Genomic DNA, 17,305 nt, shown 5'->3' with positions numbered 1-17,305 from the left:
GAAATGGGCTGAGGTCCTGGCAAGGAAGGAGGTAGTCCAGAAGTTGGAGTCAGCATCGGAAAGGTGATGGGAGCAGCTAGTGAAGTCAGGAAGGATTTTTCTCCTCTTTTAGAGCGTGAGGCTGAAGGTTGCACATTAAGTAAATGGCAGAGAAACACACTGGGGGAAGTTAGATTTAATGCAGGGTTGTTTCTCAGCTAAGCTGTGTATGTGTGTGTTTTCACACCAGGCACTGCTTTTAGCGTGGCTTCCCCAGTGCTACACAGAGCCAACAACAGTATTTGTAAAGACCCTGCTGCTTGCAGCGGGCTTAATGCTGACCCTGTCTCTCTGCAGCTTTCCCCCACTTTGTGGGAAACAATGAACTGGGGGAGTGCAAATTGCATCTCTCTGCTGTATCTAATGTGTGATTTCTGGCCACGCAGTGTGTAAGGCAGGAAGGGGAACCTGGCTTCAGAAAGGCGGCGGTGAGGGGCACAGTGCATCAAGGAGGAGGGCAAAGATTTGAGAGTTAGGAGGAGGGTTTGCTTTTAGTAGTGGAATCAGACTCCTACAGAAGAGACTGGGATGGGGCAAAATCTCCACTGCCCGAGTTGTACAAACCTGGGTGAAAAGACAAAGTCTGTGTTGCATCACCTGCAGGAGGAGTAGGGGGGAGCTTGGCTGAGTATGGCTCTTCTGGCTATGTCCCAGGCAGAGCCGCACAGGGACTTCGGGGAGGTCTGAATCAATGCCTATGTGTCAGCCTTGGTATTTATCCCTATGTTCTTTATAAACCCAAACAAGATCAGGAAGCCAGACAAAAACACCCTGCTCTTTGTGGAAGGTTAGGTGCACAGCTGTAGATGCTGAGAGATGCTGTGACATCTCTCGAGCCGGAGCATTTAGTCTGTTGCAGTGGCCTTAAAGAGAGGAAGAAGCTCCAAGAATCAGCAAGGGACCAAAAGGCACTCTGGAGAAACATATCTGTAGGAATTAGAAGCTGTGATTTTGTTAGCCTTAGGGTATTTATCAGCCTTAAACTTAATCTTGTAGTATATGGACTGAGAGGACAAGCAGCTTCTGGCAACCTGATGCTATCTGGTACCTCTGTTTAAACAGAGATGTTAGCAAAAAATATCTCCACCTTTCTGCCAGATATTGATTTTTTTCTCCCTTCCTCCCACACGGCCTCTACTTCAGTGCGAGATCCAGCTCAGGCTCTGGTGTTGTGCTGGCTTCACATGCAGGCGATCTATTTTTTTGCCCTGTGGCACCTGCAGCCCTGCAGTGTGGTAGCAATAGCTTGGAGGCACTGGCCTGCCTTGGAGCAGGAGCTTGGAGGACTCCCCTGACCTAGGCAAGGATAAGGCAGATAGGCATGGAGCAGCAAAGCTGTTTGTAAGGAGAGTTAGGGCCATCTGAAGTCAACAGAAGAGTTCCTGAGGTTCATAACCTTCTGCAGACATCTGGCTGGTGTGGAAGACTCACACACTACAGCACTGTAATTAGGGGTGGTTTCTCTTAAGTTTTGAGTGCTGAGATTTGGCTCAGTGAAATCCAGGGGCACAAAGTTGGAGAGTCCATACTAGATTGAAGGAATGGAAATATTTGCCTTCAGTCTTTGGCAAATTCTGCACCACTTTTCAGAACTCCACCGAGCTGCTGTATAAAATCCCAGGCATGCCTACCAGGGAGATGGCACTTAGGAGAAGCTGCATTTCTGATTCTGATGGATGCAAAGCATACCGCTGTGTTTGAACCAGTGAATTCATCACCCAAACCTTTGCCTTTCCTGATTTGTCCCTGGAGTAATGGGGAAGAGGAGTATCTTCTCTAGCAGTGAGGGGTAAGCTAGCTCAAAGGCGGTTTGTGTGAAGACACAGACCAAGTTGAGGATGGGAGGAGAGCAGGATGGAATAGTCGATGCACTGTAGAAGATGTCACCTCAGAGGCTTCCTTGGTTTCACCTGCCTTTTATTGCCTCCTTCAGAAACACCAAGCGCACCGCAGAGGTGTGGATGGATGAATTCAAGCAGTACTACTACGCGGCGCGTCCTGCGGCCCAGGGGAGGCCGTATGGAAAGTAAGTGCCTCTCTCCGCTGCCTGTGCCCTGCCTGCTGCAGTTGGTGTTCACAGTGACATCGCCCTGCTGCAGAAACCCACCCGCACTGTTTCTGTAGTAACACTCAATTAAATGCTAATGGTAGGCAGATGCTATAAGCACAGCAATGAAACGTATAAACAGCTAGTTTATATGCTGTGGTAGTTCATCCCAGTGACTGAACCATATCGAGGTGGGGGAAAACCCCCTCTGCTACGTCCTGCCCTTGACATCATGTTTGAGCACTTCTGGTCCCAGAGAGGAGTTTGGCAGGAGAGTCCAGCTGGCAGCTGAGGGGTAACAAAATCACCACATCCTGGGCCTGCTAAGGCTTTATTGGAAAGGACAAAGTGCTTTGTATGCAGGGAGTTCGACACTCCTTCTGTGAACAGTCAGAAATACCTCCCTGTCAGGAGGACTGTTAAGTATGTGTATTAATTTCTCATTTTCATATGCTCTGCCTTCCCTTAGAAAGTTTCCTTTGGGCCACAGAGGATTCTAAATCCAAACCCAAGTTCCTTGTGGCTTCTCTCCAATCTCCAGGATAAATAAATAGAAGTCATGGTGACTAGCCTATTACTACTGAATTCATATCCTCTTCCCATCCATCGGCACTGATCGATGTTCTCTCCTGCTAAATATGTAAGAGTGTAGAGAAGATAGCCCATCTTAAAGGAAGGTACTGGAGGCTTCCTACTGCTCTGTAAATGCCATATCATGACAGCTCCACAGGTGGAGGCTGGCCCAAGACAGAGCTGGACTTTGGAAACTGTCACTGTTCAGCATGATCCTCAGCAGAAATTTTGCCCCCGTAAATGAACAAAAGTAGTATTACACCATGTGATTAACTGCTGCTGATGTAAAGGTGTGCTTAGGTGCTCTTGGAAATAAAGGCCTTCTGTAGTCCTGTAAACTAAGAGCAGCTTATAATAGCATATATTAATTTCCTAGTACAATAATATATTAAATTAATGCTTACTGCATATAGTAGATAGCATACATTTTTTACTAATCATTTTTCAGTGACTACTTTTCCATGAACCTTTTCATCTACCAAACTCCAGGCTCCTTGTTAAAATGGCACCAGGTGAGACCTCCAAAGAGACAGAGATCAAAACAACCACCAAATGTCACAAAGAAGAGAACAGGCAATAGAGCTACTGATGCTCTTGTGTTTAGTGTCTGTGTGTATCTGTTGGGTTTCTCTTAGCCTCCCTTTCTGGTGCCTTGGGTTTCACCTTCATGATTTCGATCATATCTCTATAATATTTTCTTCCCACAGTGTCCAGAGCAGAGCAGAGCTTCGGAAGAGGTTGAAATGCCACAGCTTCAAGTGGTACCTGGAAAATGTTTATCCTGAACTTCGGTATGGATATGAGATCTCCACCTGTCTCTGGCAGGCCAGTGGTTAGCCCATCACTCCTGCCCCACCGTCCTCCAGTCCCCATACCTCCACCTGCTCCAGAGACACAGGCACCCTTTCCCTTGGGCTTCACAGAAGGGCCACTGTGTCTCTGGACACAGGTCCATTTGTGATCCTGCTTTCTCTAAGCCATCTTATAGACTTTGTAGCTCTTTCCTGCAGGGCTGGTGAAGGGCAAAGCACCAGTTATTTCTCTTAGCTTTTGGGGCTTCCTTCAAGTATCCCTCTGCCCATGCTGTGGGACAGGTTGTATAGGGAAACAGCCAGTTTTCCTTAGAAAGTACCCTAAGGTGGAAAATCCATCACAGCCTCTGGTGGGTTGTTTCAGTATTAATGATGCTTGCTTACCAAAAAACCACCTAATTTCTAGTCCTTTCGTGTACTCTGTGATACTCAAGACTCCTCTGTTGTGAAACGATCCACTCTGGGAGTCTGACCTGTATTCAGGTGGCTGTGCCTTACCCCTTGCCTAAAACATTGCTTAATATGCACTTCCATGGTTGCTTTTGAACAGATCCCCTTTACTCACCAAAATTACTCCAAAACACATTCCCTTAGTCACTATCAAGAGTCATCCTCAGAAAGGGTGTAAAAGTTCTGGATATATCTCAAGGGACCTGCTGGTGCAGTGGCTGAATGCAGAATCCCACAGTGTGAAAAGGTTTTATAGCTGTGTCCTGGTTCTGGCCAGGCCAGAGTGAACTCCCCAAAGCAGCCAGCACAGGTGAGCCAAGCTGGCTGTTTCCATCCCACCTGACATCACACCCCTGTGAAAGTGGCTGGTTGGGGGGGGGAGGGGTGGGTCCATGCAGCTCTGGGGCAGTCTGAGTGCTGTCAGACACGGGGTCTGTTGTTGCGTTGGCGCAGTTGTGTTACCACCTTGTGGGGTGGGTAAAGTGCTTGGTGTCATCACCACGTGTGTGTGTGTTCTGTCCTGGGCTCTGTTGTTGCTCCCTTTTCGTGGTGCTGTGTCAGTACCTGTCCTTATCCAGACCCACAATACTCTGTCTGTTTCTCCTCCTGGGGCAGGGGTGAACAAGGGGCATGTGGTGCTCACCCATGCCCGGAGCTGAACCTTGACAAGCTGTTTTCTTGCTTTTTTTTTGCCACGTGAGGCATTGCACAGCATCATGGACGGGGAATGCCAGGGCTCTGTGGTGGCTTGTTATAAAGTTCCCCATTTCTGTAAGCTGCAGGGTGACCTTCAGCCTGCTCACAGTCTATTCCTCGCTCCTCTGTTTGCCTTGTGCAGTGTTATTTATTTTTTCCTCCTATAAAGGCCAGCCATCAATTTCTTGAGTGCTGCTTCTGCAGTGTCCCTGTCCATGTGCAGCTCTTGGTGATTCAGTATTGTAATAGATCTGGCCACTCTCATTTTCTGAAGGTGAAATGGTGAGACTGCCCCTTTCTTACCCCACTAAGCCTCCCTCTGAGCCTGGAGAAGCAGGGATGTTTTTTTCACTCTGTTCCTGCAGGATTCCCAAGGAATCGCTCTATCAGACTGGGATGATCAGGCAAAGGCAGAGCTGCCTGGAGTCGCTCAAGTCTGAAGCCCAAGAGTTCCCTGTCCTGAGCTTAAATCCTTGTAACAGCAGCAAAGGAATGGCAGCAACAGCACAGGTAAGATGGGTGATGCTGGCTGGAGAGAAGGCTCTGGGGCAGTCTCAAGTTAATTTGCTAAGTTTGGTAAAGTTCTGCTGGAGAATTACCCATCCTGCCAACCCCTGTCCTAAGGCAGTGTGTAGTTAAGCCCTAGTAAGTCCTCCTTACCTCAGTGGAGGCAGCAGCAGGGACTGGCTGCTTATCTATCTGCTAGCCTGCACTGAGCACTCACTGTAACTCAGGAGCACCACGCGCCATTCATCTGCTGAGATCAGAGAAAGACAAAGAGAACTATAATTTCCCCTCATCGTTCAGCCTTATTTCTTTCAAATTCACTGAATTGCAGTGGTATTTGTAACTTCTTAGTCTCCATTCTCTCGATATTAGATTGCCCATTAAACTAGTGAGAATTTAATGAGGATGATCTTGGTTTCTTCGATCTCGGGTTTTTTCAGTCTCACTGAGACGAGAAAAAGCTGTATGAAACAGTGTTCTCAAAAGCATATTCTAGGAAACATTAGAGCCAGGAGCAGGTGCACGTGCCTTGCAGCATTGTCACTGGAGCGAGACCCTGAAGACACAACTTCAAAAGCTGCCTTGGCTTCAGGCTGCCTTTGTGGTTTTGGGCACGTCCGTAAGTTCTCTCACTGTTCCCATCTATACAAGAGAGGGTAACGATCACTTGCTTCTTCAGGGTGCCGTGAAATAATTTAACAAGCAAAGGGTGTGCTTGCTTCCACTTGACTGTACATCCTTAACCCTCGTGGTTACGCATTCAAACCGGGTAGCTACGCTCATGAAAGGGCAAGTGTGGAGATGCTGCAGAAAATGCCCTTGATTTGTATGTGCAAACGAAGCATCTTGTTCTGTGCATCTCTCTTGCGTGCAGTTGCATACCTGCCTTCAGTCTGGAAAATTGTATTTGTTTCACAACCTGGTAAAATCAACAATGGCTACTTGAGTTTTAGTCAGATAATGTACTGAATATAACTGCAAGTACAACAGAGCCACAGTTCTTGCGGTTTAACTGGTTTCCAGGGTTTAGAATTCTTTTTCATTCTTCCGCTGCTGCATGGACTTTTTAGACAAACAGCAAGAAAAGCGAGCTGATGAGAGCGGGTCATCGTGTTTTGTAGGGTCAGCTCTGCTGAAGGAAAAAAAAATGCTTTACAGACAACTGCAACTTTCAAGGAATTGCTTTTCTTTTTTTTTTTAAATCTGGGAAGGGAATGGAAAATGCCACTGCAAGCTAGCGTTTCAAAATGAAATGGCACTGGTCTTCCAGAAATATCAATTTGATGCGATGTTTTAAAATGAGAAATGTCATGCCAACAGGTTGGATTGTTACATTCCCATCAAACACATTTTGGTTTGACTTTTCTGAGCAGGAATTTTGGGGAATTTTTCATGCCACAGCTTCTCATCTTCCCATTCTGATTCTGCAGCAGTTTGCAACAGGTCAACACTACCCACTGGGTAGCACCTCTGCTTCTTGTGCACGTGCAGGACTAACTCTGCAGGGGAACAGAAAAAGGCACTACAAACACAGATGAACAGCTATGCTCAATACACAGGCAGGAATAGAGAAAAACCTTTTCCTTTTATCTTTCTCTCTTTCTAGAATAGCTCTCTGTTACTTGTACCTGTGGAGAATATTTCAGATGAAAGCAGGATATTTCAATTTTCATTGTGAATAGAAACTTGTATTTTAATTGCACATTTGTTGCGAGAACACCTAGACTTGTGGATGACATGGGGTTATAGTCACCAGTCTGTGTAGGCAGCACTCATGAATGGTACTTACTTACAACTTTGATACAACCAGAATAGAGCAATAATCTTAACATACTGAAGTCACACCTTGTTTACCCCAAGCTTCATTATTTAAGAAATAGGTTTTGCTAAATTAAAGCTCTGCTTTCCTAGCATTCAGTAGGTACTATGGAAAGATCCTGGCCATCCAGATCCTTTATTATCAGTGTTAGTAGCATTGATTTGGCTGTTTGCCCTTCTGTAGCGATCTCCCTACTAGGCTCCCCAGGCTCTTTCCCATTGTTACATGCATGAAGTCTTTGGACCAGGTTTGAGAAGATCTGAGCTGTCACACATGACTGTAGCTTGAGGAGAATCATCAGGTGGCAATCAATTGCTCTTTATTTTTTTTCTATCTGAAGTGCAGGGCCTCTGCCCTTCAGCAGTTTGGATAACTTGAGAGGAGTGACTGCAGTGAAATCAGACAGACCCCGAGCAGGTCTCGCATCCTCCCTGGTGGTGTCCTGAATTATTAAAAGTGGCATTGAGGCACAAGAAGGCTCCTGCTCTTTGTATAGGAGAGCTCTGTCTTCTCATCCCTGGAATCCACTTGGCTCTTCCTCTCCAAAAGGTCTGGTAGCAGTTAGGGCTCTGTCCCCTGGGGTGGCTCTCACAAAGACCCAGCAGAGACCTTTGTGCATGCTGTACTGGCCATGTGAGTGTGACAGAGCACTGGCACAGGCTGGCCAGAGAGGTTGTGGAGTCTCCTCCTCTGGAGATATTCAAAACCCAGATGGACACCATCCTGTGTAACCTTTCTTCAGGTGATCCTGCTTTAGCAGGGGGGTTGGACTAGATGATCTCCAGAGATCCATTCCAACCCCTGCCATTACATGAATCTGTGATATTCTTTGTCACAAGAGAAATGTATCTAAGGGCAAATAGTTAACCATAATTTTGTCCTGGTCTGTCTGATGAAGATGTGTGTAGTTGGGTTTTTTCAAACTAAGTATTAGTTGATACTAATCTCTGGAACAGACATTTGACTCTGTAGAATACTTAGCGTCTACCCACACTAACCTGACAGCGTCCCTCCTGAGACCTCTCAACCATAAAAATTCTCTTCTGACCTTCCTTCCCTCAAAAGTCGTTGTTGTTCTCCTCCATGGGCATGTCTTGCCCCAGCGGTAGGCCAGCTGGAGCTGCGGCTGCCACAGGCACTTTTAGCATTTTCCCTCTCCTGAGTTATGTGTAAGAGCTAGTTGCATCCCAGGGCCTTCTGATGAGTGAAGCACTTTGGTATCCTTAGGTGACCCATGCAGTCAAGTGCTTTGGGAAATTCTTCCCTGTGATTTCAAGAAGATAATAATTAAGGGCTGAGGTTGTTCCCGGCTTCTCCAGAAGCATTTTTCTCTAGCTGCTACTGTGGCTTTAGGGTACGGTTGACCTCCTGCTCAGCAGCAGAGCTCGCACTGCTCTGTCACGTAATGCTGGGCTCCCATGGGGCTGCTCCTTGCTAGGCTGAAGGGCTCCTTTCTCCTTCTGCCAGCCAGGCTGCGCCAAGCCGAAGGTCACATTTTAAAATAATTTCCTCAGTTCACAATGATGTTGAGTAACAGTGGCAGGTGCCTGCTCAAATGATGCTAAAGCCTTGAAAAATAGTCACAAGCCTCAGATAGGGGCTAGAGTTATCTGAGGCTTTAGAGGAGGGGGATTGTGCTGTGCAACTAGTAGCTCTGCTCACCTGGTCCACCCTCTTCCTCCTTGCTCTACCACCACTTCATCAGGAACTGCTTTGTCTTAGAAAAGGCAGGGGATCTTGATCTCACTTTCACCTCATTTGTCTGTTTTACCTTGATACCAGGGATTTGGCATCTTTTCAGACCAGTCTGCAGCTCTAAAGCCATGTCAGCTCCTTAAACCTCCCCCTCTTTGGAGTGCCCTGGGCTGCCCCACTCACTGCAATCACCAGGGTGCGAAGTTCTGTCCTTGTTGCTGTACTGGCCATGTGAGTCCTCTGTGTGCCAGGGTTGAGAAGATAAAGTAGTTTCTCATGGGAAAAAACCCAGGAATTTTCATGCCATCTGATACAAATAAGGGAAGAGATGCGGTAAGATAGAAATTTGCATGGCCATTTGCCTGTATTCTAATTCAAAAGCTTTTAATGGATTCTGTGGTGTTGAAGTGACTCCCTCCCCTGAATTTCTTCATTTTATGCATCATTTTCTCTGGCTTTCATCTAGGGCTGAAAAGAGACAAGACGTGATTAGAACTGGATAAAACATTTTCAACAGGACTGGCTTCCATAAAAAGCCATTCTGCTAAAATAGAAGAGCCGTGTGAAAATCTGTCAGATCAGATGAGACAGCAGCAGGACAGCCTGGGGGCAAGAGGGGAGGATCCAATGTCAGTTATCCAGCAGATACGCATATCTAGCTCTGAAGGCCTCACTTCTTAAAACAAAGAACAGCTTAGGAGAGATGGTGACCACCACCCCGTCTATCCCATAGCACTTTGCTGACTGAGAGGGTAGTTCTGCTTAGGAGGATGTGAATATTGGAAAGGCTTGAACAGAGCCTGGCTTGGAAAAAAACCCAACCACGGGGAACCTCTGGGACAAGCGGTCCTCTGTGAGGTACCTCAGTGAAGCAGGGAGATTAAGAGGTCAAAGCAAAAGAATGTCCCGTGGGCTGAGTTAGTTGGGAGAATTCAGCATGTACATGAGTTACAGGATTAGCTTGCTGCTGCTGCTGCAGAGCCTCATGGGTGCAGCTCAGGCCTTGTCCTGAACTAAAATCACCAACAATTGGTTAAAAATGTAAAGTGTTTTTTTCAAAGCAGCTTATAGGGATGAGGGTAACAGGAACAGGTGTTGGAGTTTACCCAGAGGGTTTGGTTCTTCACAGATGCAGGACTAATTTGGCACCTGATTTCCCAGGCTGGTGGTTTACAGAGCAGCTGACTGTATATGATTGGGATGTCTGGGATGTGTTCGCTGTAGGATCAGGTAAACTCTCCTCCCGTTGACAAAGGAGAAGTAGTTGCCAGAAGGCCCTTGAGTGCAGACTGTGACTTTGAAAATAAATGCTTGTTATGTGCTGAAATCCTGGGCAGCTCTTGCAGAGAAGCTTGGGGGCAGGCTGTTCAGAAAGCCAGGTTTGATTCCCATTAGCCGGTGGGAAGTAGTAGGCTAAGAAACACAGGGTGTGAGGATCACAGTGTGAAGTCCTTGTGGATCTGGGTCTGCTGTGCAAAAAAGCATGTTTTCCCTTCCAGGTGGCTAAGAACTTGAATGAAGTCGGATTTATATTCCCAGGAATTAACTGCCTGTAGCTGTCTGTTTTGAAGTCAGGGAGAGGAGTTTGAGCTGCTGCTGGTGACAAATACCGAAGGGGTGGAAGCATTTCCCTGCTCTAATAACTCATGCTAGTGCAACCCAAAGCCTCCACCATTTGAAGCTGGGGGGAGCTTGCAGGTGTTCTCAGCTCTGAGATCAGGGTAGCCATTCTTCATTCCCCCTCTGGCACTCAGTAAGGGTTGCAGTCTCCCAGGAGAACCTTTTCCCCTCAATTTTTCTAGACCCAGCCTAAACTGCCATATGTTTGAGTGCTGCCTTCCCCTCCATTGCCAGCACCCCCACTCACCTCGCTCCTCCCAGAGCTCTGACTTTTCCATATCTCTCAATCATTTTGCTTTCTCTCTGCACCTTTCCTTTTACAGCAGCTTTCTCAGTTCTTACAGCCTGTACCCTGTCGAGGCATGTGTCTTTGCTCTTGGGGCCTTTTGCAGAACCCCTCTCACGCCCTGCTCATTGCATGCTTACTGCCCCCTGCCAGCAAAGACGGGTTTTTGTCTCCCTGCCCTATAACAGCTCAGCAGCTTGCTTTGCGTTTGCTCACACTGCTGCTTGCCTGAACAGCTCACTCAGAGCCATTCACACAGCTCTTTACAGTTGATCCTGCTTTGCATCCTGGCTAGGGGTGCTCAGAAACCTCTTCTAGCCCCACACTTTGGTTTTTAAGCAAAAAGCCTTGCTCCAGAAGTTGCTTTTCAGGGTTATGTGAAAGCGTGGTTTGTGGTCTCCCTCAAGCCAAAGTAGCTCTTGTCTGCTTGTGTATGCACAGAAACAGGAGGGATTCCCTTGCCTGGGCAGTCTCAGACACTCAGGTGGAGCTCTTGGGTCATAGGAGTGCAGTTGAATGATAGAAAACATTCAACTGGAATAAAGGCTAGAGTAAACTTCTGTGAAATACTTCTGGACTAAGCAATTTGTGTGTACATGAGCTGTCCAGCACGTTTGGAAACCCTGGTCAAACTATTGATGCCATGAAAAGCCGGAATCAAGAATCAATAGCCTTGGTGACTATTCAGCAGGTATTCTTTATTGTAGTGCTGGGCACACAGGGGATCACTCCTCCTAATGTGTGTGCCCTAAAGGGTCAGTTAAACAGCTTTTATACAAGGCGCATGCATATTCATATGTGTGCATATGCATATTCATAATATATGCATATTCATAGGGTTTCCAAGAACTGGTTCCTTTTTCCATTATGGTAACTCATTATCACCCACTCTCACATGTGCATTACAATCTCTTGGTGGGCTTCAAAGATGTTGGATGGTCGTTTACTTCATTCACTCTTCTTCATTACATGTCCTTTTTGGTAATCTTTAGCTTTTGCTTTGCTAACAAAGTCAGGGAGATGGTCTGCAGCCTTGAGGCTTCCTCCTGTTCTTCTTTCCCCTTCTTCCTCTTTATCATTCCCTTCTCAGAGATCAGTTGTTCTTCCTGAGGTATCACAATGAGCTAACATTGTGGTCCTTTAGGCAGGACTTTGGACATCCTTTTTTACATAGTTCACTGCTGACGCTTATTTGACAAGATTAGCATTTGTTGTGTTTTGCACTTCACTATCAGCTACTTCTCTTTTTCTCCCAAGAAAAACATCCATGGGTGGAAAAGAGGATAATCTCAGAGTGCTCCTGTTGTATGGTAAGCTTTACACTGGGCAGAGTCTCTGTTCCCCCAAAGATTGTTTCTTGGGCCAAGGAACTGATAAAGAGGAGGTGAATAATAAAAGTAGGTCTACTTGTGCTCTAAGACAGCCCAGAGGAGCAGGAACAACAGTGGTCATAGCAAACCCACACATCAAACATTTGGAGGTTGATCCTATTCCTGTGTTGCAAAGGGGAATGTTATCCCCGATTTTTTGTCATATTGGGGAACAGAATCCTGGGAATTGGAAACACTTGCTACATATCACCTCCTCTACTGCCATCTGCAAAGCATTTCTGCTGCTCTTCCTCACAAAAAAGAGGACTGTACATTGTGTGTAGTATTTCTGCCTCTCTTCTGTTGTTTTTCCATTCCCCAACCACAGCCCAGGTCTGGCTATGAAAGACTTTGCCTTGTGAAGCATTTTCTTCCAACAACATTTGTAGACATTGTTGTGGGTTTGCGTGGCAAGGGTCTGGTGAAGGAGGGGAGCTGCAGGGGGGGGGCTTTTGTAAGAAACAGCTAGAAACTTCCCCCAGGCTCAACAGAGTAAATACCAGCCAGGCTCAAGGCCAGACCCGCCACCTGGCCAAGGCCAAGCCCATCCGTGACGGTCACAGCACCTCTGGGAATCACATTTAGGAGGAAAAAAATCCAAGCAGCCACTTTTTGCCACCAGAGAAGGGAGTGAGAAGACCTAAGAAACTGTGCAGACAGAAATGGTGGTGAAGAAGGAGGGGGGAATGAGGTGCTGCTTTTACTGGAGCGAAAGATTCCCCTGCAGCTGGTAGAGAAGACGATGGTGGAGTGGGTGGATACATATAGAAGACACTGTGAGCCACACTGGTGCAAGCCTCTGGTAGGACCTGCAGAGAGAGGCACACCAGAGCAGGTTTGCTTGGGGGTCTTGTGACTCTGTTGGGGACCAGGCTGGAGCACCCTGGGTCTGAAACTGCACCCCATAGCAGTGACCCACACTGGGGCAGTTGATGAAGAGCTGAAGCCCTGTGGGAAAGGGCGTTGAAGAAGTTTGTGGAGGACTGTCTGCTGTGGGTGGGACCCCACACTGGAGCTGGGGAAGAGTGTGAGGAATGCTCCACTGCTAAGAAGGAAAAAAGGAAAACAACTCCTGAGGAAATGACCAAAACCCACATTCCTGTCTCCCCCCTGTGCCACCTGAAGGGGGGTGAGAAGGGAGAGAAATCATGACTAAAGTGAAGTCTGCGAAGAAGGGAGCGGTGGCGGGAGGTGCTTTAAGATCTGGTTTTACTTCTCATTGTCCGACTCCGGTTTCACTGGGTGTGTCTCTGTGTTGTGTAATAAATTAGATGCTTTTTGTTTCTTTTTATTCTGTGTTGAGACTGTTTTGCCTGTGACACTGATTGCAGAATGATCTCTCCCTGTCCTTATCGCGACTCCTAAGCCTCTCAGTATATATTTTCTTCCTTGTCCAGCTGAAAAGGGGAGTAATAGAGCAGCTTTGGTGGGTGTCTGGCCTCCAGCCAGGGGCAAACCACCACAGACATTTTCTTTGGTACCTGCAGACCCATAATGACAGTCCCCAGTTTCGGGGAGGCTTCAGACAGACATCCTAGTGACCAGTCTTTGTGCCTTTTTGAAGTCAGTGAGGTTTGTGCTTGGTTCCATGGGGCAGGGTCCAAGTCAAAGTGTTTCCTTTCTGGGTAGAAGAATGCCAACCCTGATCTCTTGTCTCCTTTTTCTTTGTCTTTACAGGAATGGACATACACATACAACCACCAAGTCCGACAGCAGCAGCTGTGCTTGTCTGTGTACACCCTCTTCCCGGGTTCCCAGGTGTTGCTGTTACCTTGTAAAGAAGGTGACAACAAACAGGTGAGCCCTTTCATCGATCCTCCCTTTGACATTTCCTTTTTTCCAGCACAGTATTACTGCACATCAGATTCCCCACGTGCTCTGAATTCATCCCGGAAGCACAGTCTGCCTGGGACTAGAGACTCTGGCCTGTTCAGCCCTTTGCCTCTTAAATGAGTGTCTTGATAAGGATGTCTATTAGTCCGGGTGGTGATCTGGATACTTATCTCCAGAAGTCAAACCAAAACTGGCAATTTAGTTCACATGGGCTGCCAGTCAGCCAGCAGATGCTAACATTTCTCTGCAGTTAATCATGTGCTGGCATTTGAACCAGCGACCTGGGGAAAACACTGATAGTAATACATTATCGCTCTGAAGCCAGGCAGATACTGAGCTTAAATGATGGTGCTTCTGGTGGGAGAAGTGCCCAAGCATGTGTTCTGCTGGGTGTGGGCTGGGGGGGACCCTTTACTTTCCAGTATCAGGCCACAAAGGTTTAGTGATGGCTGTCCTCTTGATGCTGGAACAGTATAGTAAAAGGATAACAAGGAGGAAGTTTGTTCACCCGTGTTTCTTTCTCATGTGTGTCTCTCCTTAGCAATGGGGTAAAATTGGGTCACACATTGAACACATAGCTTCACGCTTTTGTTTGGACACTGAGACGATTGGGGACACAAATGAGAGCACCAAAGAGTTTGTCATCAACCCTTGCGAGAGCACAGCCATGAGTCAGCGCTGGGACATGGTGATGTCTTGACCTGCTGGAGGATTCACACAGTGGGAGTGAGCACTGAGATGTTTCTACATGCAGTCAAGGTGCACCAGATGGAGCTCAAATGCAAAACCGTTGGGGATCCCTGTGTATCATGGGACAGGAGAAGAATCATTCAAATAAGGATAAGGACATGGTGTTCCAGGTTGAACAACGGATGTTGTCTGCAAGGCACGAACCTGGTACTGGCCTCTTGGTGGTCATACATTCAATGAGAAGGGGTGACAAAAAAAAACAAGCTGGAAATGTTTTAGAGGGATACCATGGCTCCTGTGATGGGCCCTATGGAAGTTCAGTGTGCACAGTATGAATCTCTGGAAACACAGGTAGAAGAGCCTTGGAGACCAAAAGGAGACTTGGACTCAGCAAAACAAGCGTCTCAATAGCTTTTGGGGGCATGAGGCCAGTGTGCAAGGGATGCTAAGAAACATCACCTGGGATCAAGTGGAAAAAACCTGAATTATCTTTGCACTTCTCACTGTTGTGGATGAGTTTGCCTTCTGCAGACAGCGTGGGTGGAGCTGCGTTGTGTGTTTGCATTTGTATCTGATCCACGTACATGTTGTGTATACAGAGGCAGGGCAGTCATTTATGGCTGTGACCAGGCTCCAGCTAGCAGGTAATGGGGAGTCTTGCTCCGTGCTAACTGCACATGGGGGTTGTTGAATCTCCAAAGCCCAAACAAACAGAGGATTCAGTGTGAGATTAAAGGACATAAACTGCTGTGAAGCTGGCAGGAAAGGCAGTAACATGATTATTTCTCTTCTTTGAAGCCTTGGTCACTGAAAACTCCCCTATAATCTCACTATACATGTCTCACTACTTCAGATATGGAATAAGTAAAATTTTCACTTTTCTTTCATAAAAGTAATATTTTTGGTAATTGAAGGTAATTGTGTCATATTTGTGTTTCGCGATTTTCTGACTACAGACGAAGGAACTCCCATGAAGTGCTGCTACTGCAGGAATGAAGGAGGTACTTTAAAGCTAGAGACTACTCTTAGAAAGAAAAAGGATATTACCTCGATTCCCAGCTATTTTGTAGCCCAAAACATGAAGTACTGAAGGAAATGTTTGGTATTTCCCCAGTCACACCTGTAAGCAAGGAACCCAAGGTCATACAGTACCTTTCTCTCAAAGTCTTTTAGCATTGGCAGACTTGGCAGAAATTATTTCTTCAGGTTTTGGACATATGCTATTGTTATGTGATAGTGAGGTGACTGCCAAAGGAGAATAGGACAGAAGGCCTCAGAAGGGGTCTTGGGAATTGGGAGAATTTGCAGGGGTCTTGGGAATTAGAGAAGACTAGACAGTCCTTTTCAGCCTGTCCTTCAGAGCAGATCAGCACAGGTAGCTGGCAGTGAATCATCAAGAGCTTCATACACAGCTCTTCCGTAGTAACAACTCTTGAAGAGAACTTTTGTAGGACTGTCAATATGACTTAGAAAACATACAGTTTGTGCCTCTCAAAATGCTAGGGTTTAATGAAAATCCTATCATTTGTTCTCTGTGCTGCAAACTATAAGTAAAATTCCACAAGCTTTGAGCCTTGAAGTGCTCTCAGCATCCCTTCTTGAATAAATTGCTGGCTTTCATGATTTTACTGCCTCAGTTTCTCATCGCTTGGTGCTGGGAGAAAGCTGTATGTATAAATCTCCCTGGCTTTAGAGGCAGAACCAATATAATTCTTTACTTACAAAAGGTCACAGGGTATAAATGCTTTCCATGTGCTGGAGTGATTACTAACCTAATCAAGCTCCCTTGATGCAGACCTCAAGGGCTTCTGTTATGAAAGGGCTGGAGTAAGCTGTCATTTCACAGTGGGAGATGACATTGTTTCCATGCCACCACTTTGAGTAGGAAACAAAGGGAAGTATTGGAATGGATCCCATTTCACAAAGAAGGGTAGTGACCTTGGACTCCTGTGTAATTGAACTGGGGAAATATCACACCTACTTTTCACACTAGTGATGACAGGCAAGTGGTAGTAATTCCCTGCAAACAAGGGAATGCAACTCCCAAGAGCTTGCAGCTTAACATGTTCACTTCTGTACCATACCTGCAGCCTGGACTGTCCAGCCACAGGCACTTCAATTCTGAAAACTTAAGGACAAAGAACTTGGCATCAGTTTTGAAGACCAGCACTCAGCAGGTACGCTCTGACTAGAACCTCAGACAAATCTAGCTTTGTTATTTTCCACCTAAGACAAAAATACCTATTCTGCTGACAGCCAAAGCTTTCTAAACAGGTAATGATTTTCTTTGCCTTAGCAGAAACAGCTACCTCACTGCATGTGTGTGCGCTTGAGCACGAAGGCCCTTGGGACCTGCAGGGTTGTGTTCTAGGAAGAAGATGCTTGGCCAGCTTTCTGCCTGTCTTGCATTTCATGAAAACCAAGAGTTGTACCAAACCCCTCCTATTCCAAAACATGTGCTAAGCTGATCACTGTCAGTTTGTTTGAGGGTGGTGGAAGGCAGGCAGTAAGGTACCATTGGGCATAGTGTCCTCTACAAGGGAGTAGCATCATTCAGCTAAGACTCTTGCAAGCCCCAAAGCCACCAAGTACCTAACAGACCTGGGGAGCAGCAGCCACATGGCAAACTGATGATTGTGTCTTGTGCACCCACTGGCTGTAACCCTTCCAGCTTGTTTCATGGTCCAAGAAATGAGATTGGCCCTATGTATCAGCAGTGTTTTTGGAGAAGCCTGAGGGTGTCAGCCTGACTCCTGGGAATCTTTATATAAGCAGACAATGGAATGGAAGTCTCCAGACTTAGCCCAAATACGGCATTTAGCACATCTTCTGGTTAGTGTCTCTGTAAAGAGACCTTGCATCATGTCA

General features: G+C 46.6%; 1 protein-coding gene across 1 annotated transcript in view; it reads left to right on the top strand.

Moving 5' to 3' along the window:
• Positions 1–14,447, top strand: part of GALNT14 (polypeptide N-acetylgalactosaminyltransferase 14) — a gene marked incomplete at both ends in the record, with an annotated part of 97,395 nt that extends 82,948 nt beyond the window's left edge. The window contains 5 exons of the mRNA XM_084262166.1: positions 1,973–2,065; positions 3,367–3,450; positions 4,983–5,127; positions 13,592–13,711; positions 14,289–14,447. Coding sequence (XP_084118292.1) covers positions 1,973–2,065; positions 3,367–3,450; positions 4,983–5,127; positions 13,592–13,711; positions 14,289–14,447 — 601 coding nt within the window. The remainder of the gene's footprint in view (positions 1–1,972; positions 2,066–3,366; positions 3,451–4,982; positions 5,128–13,591; positions 13,712–14,288) is intronic.
• Between the last annotated feature and the right edge of the window lie 2,858 nt (positions 14,448–17,305).

This window comes from Gallinula chloropus, assembly GCF_964237585.1.
Source record: "Gallinula chloropus genome assembly, chromosome: 3".
In the NCBI taxonomy this organism is placed as follows: domain Eukaryota; kingdom Metazoa; phylum Chordata; class Aves; order Gruiformes; family Rallidae; genus Gallinula; species Gallinula chloropus.
The sequence above is the reverse complement of the archived record's forward strand: the minus strand, read 5'-3'. Positions and strand labels throughout refer to the sequence as shown.